Raw genomic sequence first — 12,745 nt, forward strand, 5'->3', positions numbered from 1 at the left:
GGCACTTAGGAATTACTCCTGGCTCTGTGCTCAGAAATCACTCCTGGCAGGCTCGAGGGACCATATATGGGATGTCTAGGGATCAAACCCAGGTCAGCTGTGTGCAAGGCAAATACCCTACCCACCATGCTATTATACCTTATAAGGATTTGTTGAGAGTTGGTACAGTATGTGCACTATTTGACATGTGATATAATTGACAGGGGCTGGAGAATCAGAATGAATGAATTTATAGAGTTGAGTAACACGTGGACCCACCATCTAATATTGAGGTCTTAGGAAATGAACACTGGTGAAGGAATAGGTGTTGGAACATTCTTATCACTGAAACTCAGCTAAACAACTTTTTAACCATCTCATGATTTTATTTAAAAATTAAAACATGAGGTCCTCTTCATAAAGGATGCAATTGATGAAATTTTCTTTTATCAATAGTCATTGTACTTCATAGCTTATTTATGATGGTTGCTTGATTTTTTTTGCCTCTAAAGCTATTTTAAATATGTATTTTTAAGAGTTATAGTATTCCTGCTGATTTTTCACTGTGCTTTGTGGTAGCTGTTTTGGTTTTTGGGCCATATCTGGTGGTATTTAGGGACTTCTGGCTCTGCTCAGGGATCACTCTTGGTGGGTTGAAGGGACCATATGAGGTGCTAGGGATTGAACCTGGGTTAACTGCATGCAAAGCAAGTGCCTTACCTGATTTACTATCTCTCCAGACCCCTTGTTGACATTTTTTTTTTACCATACATGGTACAATTATCTAATTTACAAGCTCTGTCCTAGAGTCCACATTGTTATAAGAGTATGTATGAAGCATTTATGAAGTAGCTATTCAATAGGTCCTACAAAGAAATGCCTTGTTGTTGCTTTTTAAATTTATTTTGAGGCCATACTTAGTGGTGTTCAACTGCTACTCCTGCCTTAGTATTTGGAAGTTACTCCTGGTGGTGCTGGGGGACTGTGTAGTTAGTGTTAGGAATCAAACTTGGTCTCCTGTATGCAAAGAATGCACTACAGTCCATTGAGCTATTTCTCTGGCCCCAAAATGCTACTTTTATTCATGTATTTGTAGCTTAAATATTTCTGTGAGACTTTAAATACTTTTTTCTCTTATGGCTGGAATTCCCAGCATCTACTCCCAAGCTTTTCTTTTTAATCTTTTGACTAAAGGTATTCACAATAGTACAACTGAAGACAAAATAAACTTTCATAAATCATTGTTTTAACAGAGAGGATATATACAGTACAAATTGCCCTGAGCAAGGAATTAGGAGACTTGAATTCATTTCCTGCCTCTGTTCTGCAGGATGACCTTAGGCAAGTCACTTCTCTCATTTGTCAAATAATGAAACTGATTCCATTTGAAGTTATCTTCTACCTCTTGCTTTTATTTCCTCTTGCTTTTTTATTTAATGATAAAAACACCTTCTGGAAATTGTGTCAAGCACCCGATGGGTACAGAAGTTCTAATAATTTTTAAGGTAGTATTTTTCCAGTTGTGGTCTAGGACCACTTGAATAAAAAATTACTTAGGTTTTGTTTTCTCCTAGCTAAAATAGAACCTCCCAACTTGAGGGTGACATTTCTGCAGGTATTCCTAAGCTCTTCAGTTATTGTAATGTACCCTAATGCTTGAGAACCACCTGTCCAAGTACATGAGACCTCGGTAGGAAGGAAAGTGTAGCACTGGCTTGAGTTACTTCTGCTTCAGTCCCTTCTAAGCACAATGCCATTGACTGTGGGATTGAGGAAAAAAACTGATCACTTCAGCAGAGTCAGCCTCAGACTAGAGCTCTGCTTGATGGACATTACTTCGCTATGTTCCATGTTCCACGACAGAGCACAGACCAATGTCTTCATATTAGCTCTTGGTCTTGACATCCAAGTCACTATTAAAAGTTAGCAGGTCTCCCCTCCCTTATGAAAGAGTTGGACTGATGCATGCAAGGAAGAAAGATGAGTAAAAGTTTTCTCCCTAAATTCCCCTTCTATCCCAGTACTATCAGATATCACCATATGTGATTCAAAGAATCTGGCAGGGAAAACAGAAATCTCGGTCACTTTGTTCTTATCACTCTGCAGCCAGTCAGAGTACTAATCTAATCTAATAAATAAAACCTTTTCTATACAAAAGAAATATCCTAAAAAAATGACCTAAGTCCATTCCTTCTTCACTTTTCCTTTCAATGCTGTCTGCTAATAGGATGAAAATGTCAAGTAGTTGACTGCTTTTTTTAAAATTCATGCTAGGGGTTTTCAAATTCATAAAAAAATTTACAAAAAAGAGGTGGCTATCTTTTTTCCTAGAATTTCACAGAAGAATGCCTCTTATGGTGGGAAAATTGAATAATTTTGACAGGAAACTTAAAAAGACATTTTGTTGCAAGACTAACAGTAATAAGAATGCCATTATCTGTGCTCATTATAGAAATATAACAGCAACTTTAAAGGCCAACTATACTGATAAGGAAAGATAAACTTTCTTTTTTCAACAACCAGTGTGCCAATATCAAACCTCTGGGCTTTATTCAATACTACATCATGGTTTCTCCCATTCCAGCCAAAACTCCTGCCAAATGTCCATGAAATTCATGCTAGAATAACAACAAAAAAGTTAAAGTAATGAAAAGAAATAAATCTGATGAGAGTCACCATGCAAAATAACTGGAGTTCAGTGGCACAGATCAGCAGGAGCAGAGGAATGCGGCAAAAGATGCTGCTGCATAGAGTCTAACTTGGCGATGCCCCTATGAGGCTGGATGACCAAGCACTCAGGTCATAGGTATGTATGTTCATGGACCCCTAAGAACCAGGATCTTGAGCCAATCTTATATGATCTTCTAAAAAGAAATACTTCACCTAAATGGAAGTAATTTATAAGTCACATACCAGAGCAGTTCCTTATTTGATGTAAGTTGTGCCTAAAACTTTGGCTGATACAAAGAAACCCGTCCACTAAGGCACCCTGAGGCAATCTGACAATGTGTTGGAGAGAACTTTGTTGTCAGGACCACATCATTATGAGAGTACAGAGAACGGATCACCCGCAGGGGACTGGCTTCTCTGGGTAAGCAGTCAATAAGTTCACTGCATTGTTTGTCAAATCCCAACAAGCGAATCCCATAGCCATGTGGGGAAGAAATCATTCGCCCATCAGGGCTGAAGCAAAGTTCTTTGATATAACCCCTGCCTACATTGGCTTCTTCAATGTAATGTGTTAGTCGCAAGGAACAGCGAGGTGAGACAGGTCGCACAGGAGCTCCTTCTTGGAATTCATAGACGCAAGTCCACTAGAAGAGAAGAAAACATATCGAAGCAATAGCCTTCCAAATGATACTGCAGATACTCTTTAATTTGGGGCTGGGGTAATGCTCAGGGGAACATTTTTACTCTTGGTTCTGTACTCAGGAATTACTCCTGGTGGGGTTCAGGGGACCACATAGGATACTGGGGATCAAACCCAGGTTGGTTGCATGCAAGGCAAGTGCACTACCTATTGTATTATCATTCTAGCCCAATTCCTTAATTTCAATAAGCTTAAAATAGAGCACCAACTTGTTCTTGTTGCAAGGAATTATTCAGATGAATGCTACACCTCCTATCCCTACTAACAAAACTTGTAAGCCCCATATTTTATTATCTTTTTTATTTAAAAAATTTTTGGGGGGGTCACACCTGGCAGCGCTCAGGGGTCACTACTGGCTCTATGCTCAGAAATCGCTCCTGGCAGGCTCGGGACCATATGGGATGCCAGGATTCGAACCACCATCCTTCTGCATGCAAGGCAAACGCCCTACCTCCATGCTATCTCTCTGGCCCCATATTTTATTATCTTCATAAGCTAAGACTATTTTATACTATAACACTTTTAAGTCTTCTTCTATTTGCAAGGGTGTTGGCTGACACCTGATGGTGCTCAGGGAATCATATGAGGCTTAAACTCAGGTTGGTATGCTAATTCCTGAACTCTCTCTCTCTGGTCCTAAAGACTTTTATTCTCTGAGGCCACAGTGATTGTTAATAATTCTTTTTCTGAGAACAACAATTTTGGCATGACAAAAATTCTAGGTTTAAGATACTCAAGTAGGGGGGGCGGGAAGGTGGCGCTAAAGGTAAGGTGTCTGTCTTGCAAGTGCTAGCGTAGGACGGACCATGGTTTGATCCCCATGCATCCCATATGGTCCCCTCAAGCCAGGGGCAATTTCTGAGCTCATAGCCAGGAGTAACCCCTGAGCGTCAAACGGGTGTGGCCCAAAAACCAAAAAAAAAAAAAAAAAAAGATACTCAAGTAGTAAACCAAAAAAAAAAAAGATACTCAAGTAGTAGGATGCCTCTCCTGGACTACTTGAAAATTCTTCTCTCCTGTTAATGTGGCTTCTAGAACTAACGTGATCCCCAGAAGACAACTGCTATTCAGAGGAATGATAAGATCACAGGATATCTTTCCACCTCCCACTATTCTAGTCCTTTTCTTCCTTTAACTTTCCTTTTTTTTTTTTATTTGTTTTGGGGCCACATCCGGTAACACTCAGGGGTTACTCCTGGCTATTGCTCAGAAATCACTCCTAATTTGGGGACCATATGGGATGCCAGGGGATCAAACTGAGGTCTGTTCTAGGTTAGCATGTGCAAGGCAGACTCCTACCATTTGCACCACCACTCCGGCAGCTAACTTGCCTTGGTTTTATTTTTACTTGTTTATTTTTTATTTTTTATTTATTTATTTATTTATTTTTGGTTTTTCGGGCCACACCCGTTTGATGCTCAGGGCTTACTCCTGGCTAAGCGCTCAGAAATTGCCCCTGGCTTGGAGGGACCATTTGGGAGCCGGGGGATCAAACCGCAGTCCTTCTTTGGCTAGTGCTTGCAAGGCAGACACCTTACCTCTAGTGCCACCTCGCCGGCCCACTTGTTTATTTTTGACTTGTGGCCATACCCAGCAAAGTTCAGGGGCAACTGGCAGCTTGTGCTCACAGGTCACTCCTGGAGGTACTCAGGAGACCATATGTGGTGCTGGGCATGAACCTGTACCTCCAACATGCAAACCAGTGATAGGAGGACCATATGTGGTTCCAGAGATGGAACCTGGGTTGGCTATGTGCATGGCAAGTACTCTACCCACTATATTATCTTGCCGGTCTGTGGGAGACAGGCTTTTATAGGAGGGAGACAGCATGCACATGGCAATGGCAGCCTTTTAGTCCTGCTAAAGGTGAAGCACCGCTATACATACCTCTTGGTCATCAGTATTGCTTGAGCACCGGAGAAGAGTGGCCCAGCCTTTTGGGTGCAGCTGTAAGGATGTGATACAGTTTCCACGGTCTCTCTCACCAGGAACTTCAGGGGTTAAGACTTCAAGACTATTTCGTGGTGAAACTCCTGCAGTAAAGGAAGTCAAAACATGGTGTTTGTTTCCTCAAGAGTAAAATGACTCCTCAAAACTTTTATTTCTGGCAGCTACTTCCATGCTTTCATTGCCTTCATTCATTTTTGTCTGCTACTTAACATAAAATATAATGCCTCTTAATTGGTAGGGCTGAGCCCTAGGTATGGGAAAGTGTATAAGGCTTATTAGAGATCCTTTATGCTTTGGAACTACATCTAGAAAGCTCTTTAAATAGGAAAAAATATAAAATAGAAATCAAAGATTCATAACATGAAAGAGATCTCAAAAGACAGACAGTTCTCATCTTAAGAAAAACCGAGGGCCCGGAGAGACAGCACAGAGGCGTTTGCCTTGCAAGCAGCCGATCCAGGACCAAAGGTGGTTGGTTCGAATCCCGGTGTCCCATATGGTCCCCCATGCCTGCCAGGAGCTATTTCTGAGCAGACAGCCAGGAGTAACCCCTGAGCACCGCCAGGTGTGGCCCAAAAACCAAAAAAAAAAAAAAAAAACAACCCGATAATCCTCTTTTGGGGGTGCCCACACCCGGTGGTTCTCAGCACTTACTCATGGTTCTGAGATCTGGGGTAACTCCTTGGAAAGCTAGGGGGACCATATGAGGTACTGGGGGTCAAACCCATTTTGGTGTTTGCAAGGCAAGCACCCTATCTGCTGTACTATTACTCCAGCCCCCAAGAAATGGTACTCTTTTTGTTTTGTTTTTGGGCCACACCCAGCAATGCTCAGGGGTTACTCCTGGCTGTCTGCTCAGAAATAGCTCCTGGCAGGCACGGGGGACCATATGGGACACTGGGATTCGAACCAACCACCTTTGATCCTGGATCGGCTGCTTGCAAGGCAAATGCTGCTGTGCTATCTCTCCAGGCCCAAGAAATGGTATTTTTGTTTGTTTGTTTGTTTGTTTGTTTGTTTTGGACCACACCCGGCAGTGCTCAGGGGTTACTCCTGGCTGTCTGCTCAGAAATAGCTCCTGGCAGGCACGGGGGACCATATGGGACACCGGGATTCGAACCAACCACCTTTGGTCCTGGATCGGCTGCTTGAAAGGCAAACGCCGCTGTGCTATATCTCCGGGCCCAAGAAATGGTACTCTTTAGTCCAGAGAAGGAACTACTTAGAAGCCATGAAGACTGAAGTTATATAAACAAAAGGATAGTAAGTGTACTAGGACTATGGTTCTAAAGGACAGGATTAAAAGAAACAAATAGACCTTAATTTTGGAAGTGAGGAAGGAAACCTTATAAAGAGGTATTAGAGACAAGGGCTGGAAAACACTAATAATTATACGTATTCTTGAAACTATTATAATCATCATTTCCTTCTGCTGAGCCGAGTGAAAATTCAATGCCAAAGGAAGTCACTGTTACTGACATCATATCCCTTAAAAGGTTTAAACCTTAAAAGTAAGTTGTCATGTGATATACACTTAGTAAACACTTACTAGGAAAACGCAAATCAGAAGTCTAACGTATGGTCCCTTTCTTAAATAACTAGGTAGGAGACAAGCTTATCTCAGAGACCCAGACAATAGGGAAAAACTAAAATACTTCCCTTTAAGATCAGGCATTAGGGTCAACGCAGCGGTAGGGCATTTGCCTTGCCTGCGGCTGACCTAGCATGGACTGTGGCTCAATTCCCCAGCATCCCATATGGTCCCCCAAGCCAGGAAAGATTTCTGAGCGCATAGCCAGAAACCCCTGAACATCACTAGGTGTGGACAAAAACAAAAACTAAATAAATAAATAACCCTTAAGATCAGGCACAAGACAAAGTTGCCCACTCTCACCACTTATCTTCAGTATAGTACTAGAAATGTTGCTACAGCAGTTAGGCAAGAAAAAGACATCAAGGGTATCCAGATAGGAAGAGAAGCCAACCTCTGTTTGCAGATGACACAATTTTAGAAAATACTAAAGACACTACAAAAAAAAAAAAACCTTCTAGAAACATATTTTTACAGTAAAGTAGCAGGCTGAAAATTAACATGCAAAAGTCCCTGGTCTTCTGATATAAAATAATGAGAAGAAAAAAATTTTAAAAATGCCATTCACAATTGTACTTCAGAAAATCAAGTACCTTGGAAACAACAGAAGAGGTGAAAGACTTATGCAAAGAAAACCACAAAACACTACTTCAAGAAATAAAAGAGGACACAAGGAAGTAGAAACACATCCTTGCTCATGGGTTGGGAGGATTAACATCATTAAATGGCAATACTCCCCAAAGCACTGTACAGATTCAATGCAGTCCCTATAAGGACACCCATGGTGTTGTTTTTTTTTTCGTTTTTTTTTTCCTTTTTTCTTTTTCTGGTTTTTTGGTCACACCTGGCAGCACTCAGGGACCACACCTGGCTCTATGCTCAGAAATCATTCCTGGCAGGCTCAGGGGATCATATGAGATGTTGGGATTCGAACCACTGACCTTCTGCATGAAAGGCAAATGCCTTACCTCCATGCTATCTCTCAGGCCCCCGTTGGTGTTTTTCAAAGAAATAGACAAAATACTTTTTAAATTCTTATGGAACAAAAAACGTACATGAATAGCTAAAGCAATCCTTGAGGAAAAAAAGATGGAGGGATATCACTTTCCCCAATTTCAGACTGTACTACAAAGCTGTAGTAATTAAAATAGCATAGTATTAGAATAAAGACAACTCTCAGATCAGTTGAATAAAAGCTGAATATCCGAGAGAGCATCCCAGGTATATAAGTTAACAACCAAATGCCTGAGAACAGATTAGTGAATAAAGAAACTGTACATCTACACTATGGAATACTATGCAGCTGTTAGGAAAAGAGAAGTCATGAACCTACTTATACATAGATGGACAAAGAGTATCATACTGAGTGAAATAAATCCAAGGGAGAGAAACAAACCTAGACTGATAGCATCTGCAGAATTCATCTGTAGGATATTAAAAAAAACACAAACCCATAGTATGAGAATAATAACCCAAATACAATAGAAATGATGGGCAGGAAATGTCGTTAGTCAGAGCAGAGGCCACTATGAAAATAATATTTGGAAACGATCACTTTGGACAAGAACTGGAAATTGAAAGGAAGTAAAGTGATATGCAGAATACCTGTTTACTTACAGTATTGTAAACTACAGTGCCTAAAAGGAACAAAAAAGAAAGAGAAGAAAAGTATCTCCCATAGAGGCAGGCTGGGAGAAGAGATGGGTGGTGTTATACAAGGGTAATTGAGGAAATTGGTGGCAAGAAATGAACACTGGTGATGGAGTAGGTGTTGAAATATTGTACGATCAAAACTCAACTATCAGCAACAATTAGCTTTGTTATCTCATGGTGATTTAATTTAAAAAATAAAGAAAATACTTTAAAAAAGAGACCAAGAATTACAAAAAAAAACCCATATTTGGTCACTAACACTCAGTTCATCAAAAGACAAGCAGTAAATATTGTAAGAGCTTAGATGAGCAGTAATATGGACAAAAATGATAGGTGAAATCTGCACAGGCAGAAAGCACTGCAGTCAAAAGTAGAAGGAATGAACAGGCTAAGTAGTTGGTTTTGCCAGAAATGTGTTTTAAAAGCAAATGTGGCTTACTTTAAAAGCAAATGTAGGGGGCCCGGAGAGATAGCACAGCGGCGTTTGCCTTGCAAGCAGCCGATCCAGGACCAAAGGTGGTTGGTTCGAATCCCGGTGTCCCATATGGTTCCCTGTGCCTACCAGGAGCTATTTCTGAGCAGACAGCCAGGAGTAACCCCTGACCACCGCCGGTGTGACCCAAAAAAACAAAAAAAAAAGCAAGTGTAGGGGCCGGAGAGATAGCATGGAGGTAAGATGTTTGCCTTTCATGCAGGAGGTCATCGGTTCGAATCCCGGAGTCCCATATGGTCCCCCGTGCCTGCCAGGAGCAATTTCTGAGCCTGGAGCCAGGAATAACCCCTGAGCACTGCCGGGTGTGACCCAAAAACCACAAAAAAAAAAAAAAAAAAAAAGCAAGTGTACCTATAACCAGTCCTAAAGCGTCAGGCACTGCTCAAATCACACAGGACTGTGAAACAGGACACTTTCACAAGTACCCGATAAACTCATCCCTTTGCACATAAATGATTCTTTTACATGTATTAGCTCATCAAATTTTCACAATAAGCTTATTGAAACAGGTATTTCCAAATTGTTTCCTCTTCAAAATAGATGCTACTAGTACACAAAATAAAACCAAAGCACAGTGGCCAGAGAGATAGCATGGAGTTAAGGCATTTGCCTTTCGTGAAGAAGGGCGGTGGTTCGAATCCCGGCATCTCATATGGTCCCCTAAGCCTGCCAGGAGTGATTTCTGAGCATAGAGCCAGGAGTAACCCCTGAGCGCTGCTGGGTGTGACCCAAAAACCAGAATAAAACAAAAAAAAAAAACAAAAAAAAAACAAAAAAAAACACCAAAGCACAAACTCCAACAGAAATGCTAAGCCGGGAGATTTTGGTGATAGTTTTGAAAGTGACAATTCACTATAAGAACAGCTTCATGTTTATTTTCATGGATTTTATATGCAGACTTGGATCCTTGAACACATCATAGACTTTGGTTTTATGAATTTTATAACAAGTTTTCAACAACAATATATTGTCGTCAGGTTATAAAATCAAAATCCAACTCACCTTCTCTTTGTGAGGCTCGTGACATGTGTTTCTCAGAAGAATTAGAATCACTATGATGACAAGGTGAAGCAGAAACTCTAGGACCAGATGAACTCGATGAAGTGGTCAAATCTTGAAAATACAAAACATCCTGACAGTAAACTTAGCAAAAGTCTGGTAGTGTCCCTTATTCTTTTTTTTGTTTTGTTTTTTGTTTTTTTGTTTTTTTGTGTCACACCCGGCAGTGCTCAGGGTTTACTCCAGGTCTATGCTCAGAAATCGCCCCTGGCAGGCACAGGGGACCATACGGGATGCCGAGATTCGAACCACCGTCCTTCTGTCCTTCTGCATGAAAGGCAAACGCCTTACCTCCATGCTATCTCTCCGGCCCCACCCTTATCCTATTTTTATAGAAGCAACCAGGGATATACCTGGTGGTGCTCAGGAGGATAATGCAGAGATCAGACTTCGGACACTGTGTATGGGGTGTGTGTTACCATTTGAGTCATAACCCCTAAGTCTCTTATTTACTTTTTGTTTACACCTAATGGTGCACAGAAATTAATCTTGGCAGGCTTGGGAGCCATATGGGATACCAGGGATCAAATCCGGGTTGGCTGCATGCAAAGCAAGTGTACTACCACTGTACTATCACTCTGGCCCTCTTTTTTATTATTGTTATTGTTGTTTTTTATTTTTGTTTAAACTTTATTTATGTATTGATTGGTTTTTGGGCCACACCCAGAGGTGCTCAGGGGTTACACCTGCTCTGCACAAAGAAATCGGCCCTGGCAGGCTAGAGGGGACCATATGGGATGCCGGGAATTGAACCAGGGTCCGTCCCGGGTTGGCCAAGTGCAAGGCAAATGCCCTACTACTGTGCTATCTCTCGGACTCCGATACTGTTATTTTAAAAATCTATTTGGGGGCTGGAGAGGTGGCGCTAGAGGTATGGTGTCTGCCTTGCAAGCGCTAGCCAAGGAAGGACCACGGTTCAATCCCCCGGCGTCCCATATGGTCCCCCCAAGCCAGGGGCAATTTCTGAGTGCTTAGCCAGGAGTAACCCCTGAGCAACAAACAAGTGTGGGCCAAAAAACCAAAAAAAAAAAAATCTATTTGAACCATACTGTTAAAATAAACATTTAGCTAGTCTCTTTCTAAAAACTTTCATACTAATGATTTACTTAAGTGAAATAAAATTTAAAAAGAATAAAATAATTATAGGAGTATCTTTGTTTATCTTTCATTTTTGTGGTAAAATGGAAAAAATCAGTAATGATAAAAACTGAGCTATTTTCACTTTCTGACCAATAGTAGAACAGGGTCAAAACAATAAGACTATTCATTACTAAAATCATGAATATTAATATCCTTCTTAAAGCATATCAAAAACTTATACAGCCACTCTTGAAACTATGTAAATATTACCTTTGAAGTACAATACAAAGTTGACATCAAAAAATAAAATGGGGGTCCAGAGAGAGAGCATGGAGGTAAGACGTTTGCCTTGCATGCAGAAGGATGGTGGTTCGAATCCCAACATCCCATATGGTCCCCCGAGCCTGCCAGGAGTGATTTCTAAGTGTAGAGCCAGGAATAACCCCTGAGCGCTGCCAGGTGTGAACCAAAAATAAAAATAAAAATAAATAAAATGGATGGGCGGAGCAATAGTACAGTAGGTAGGTGCTTGCTTGCACTAAGTGAATTTGATCCCTGTGATACCATATGGGCCCCCAAGTTGCCAGGAGTAATTCCTGACTGCATAGCCAGTAGTAAACCCCAGGCATCACCAGGTTTAACTCTAAAGCAAACAAAAGCAATGGGGGCCAGAATGATAGTACAGCAGATAGGGCATTTGCCTTGCATGCAGATGACTGGGGTTTGATCCCTAGCATACCAAAGGGTCCCCTGAGCACTGCCAGGAGTAATCCCTGAGTACAGAACCAGGAGTAATTCCTGAGCACAGAGCCAGAAGTAAGCCCTGAGACAATGATGTATCAAAATTACGATAAAATATTCTGGCAAGGGGCCGGAGAGATAGCATGGAGGTAAGGCGTTTGCCTTTCATGCAGAAGGACGGTGGTTCGAATCCGGGCATCCCATATGTTCCCCTGTGCCTGCCAGGGGCGATTTTGGAGCCTATAGCCAGGAGTAACCCCTGAGTGCTGCCGGGTGTGACCCCCCAAAAAAAAATTTCTGGCAAGCAGGGGCCAGAGCGGTAGCGCAGCAGTAGTGTAGCAGTAGGGCATTTGCCTTGCATGCGACTGATGGACCACGGTTTGATTCCCGGGTGTTCCATATGGTCCCCCGAGCCAGGAGTGATTTCTGAGTTATGCATAGCCAGGAGTAACCCCTGAGCATCACAGGATGTAGCCCAAAAACCAAAAAAGGAAAGAAAAAATCTGGCTAGCTGAGAACTAAATTATTTTAAGTTAATAGCTATTTTTCCTGAATAATTATGAAACAAAATTACAAATTTTAAGTTAATGCTTAAGATCAAAGTAGACTTTTATATTTCCTGGAAACAAAAGCTCTACCATCTTTGAGTTTTCTTCCCTTCTTGCTATCATTCTTAGAATGGAAACAGAAGAATCTATGTCTGAAATTCTTTGAAAAAACTTTCTTTTGGGAGTTGGGGTCACATTTGGCAGGAAGCCTTGTGGCTTACTCCTCTCCTGGTTCTGCACTCAAGGTTACTCCTGGTGCTGCTCGGGAAACCATACGGGGT

The 12,745-nt window shown here is 41.5% G+C and overlaps 1 protein-coding gene across 1 annotated transcript in view; it reads right to left on the bottom strand.

Annotated features, from left to right (window-relative positions):
• Nucleotides 1-344: 344 nt before the first annotated feature.
• The window catches only part of DCAF10 (DDB1 and CUL4 associated factor 10), a 62,592-nt gene continuing 50,191 nt past the window's right edge, over nt 345-12,745 (bottom strand). Inside the window, exons 5-7 of the mRNA XM_049767891.1 lie at nt 10,039-10,149; nt 5,237-5,382; nt 345-3,293 (exon numbers count right to left, since the gene is read on the bottom strand). Of these exons, the coding sequence (XP_049623848.1) occupies nt 2,925-3,293; nt 5,237-5,382; nt 10,039-10,149 (626 nt within the window). The 3' untranslated portion in view covers nt 345-2,924. The remainder of the gene's footprint in view (nt 3,294-5,236; nt 5,383-10,038; nt 10,150-12,745) is intronic.

The sequence above is a fragment of the Suncus etruscus genome, chromosome 1, assembly GCF_024139225.1.
Source record: "Suncus etruscus isolate mSunEtr1 chromosome 1, mSunEtr1.pri.cur, whole genome shotgun sequence".
Lineage (NCBI taxonomy): Eukaryota > Metazoa > Chordata > Mammalia > Eulipotyphla > Soricidae > Suncus > Suncus etruscus.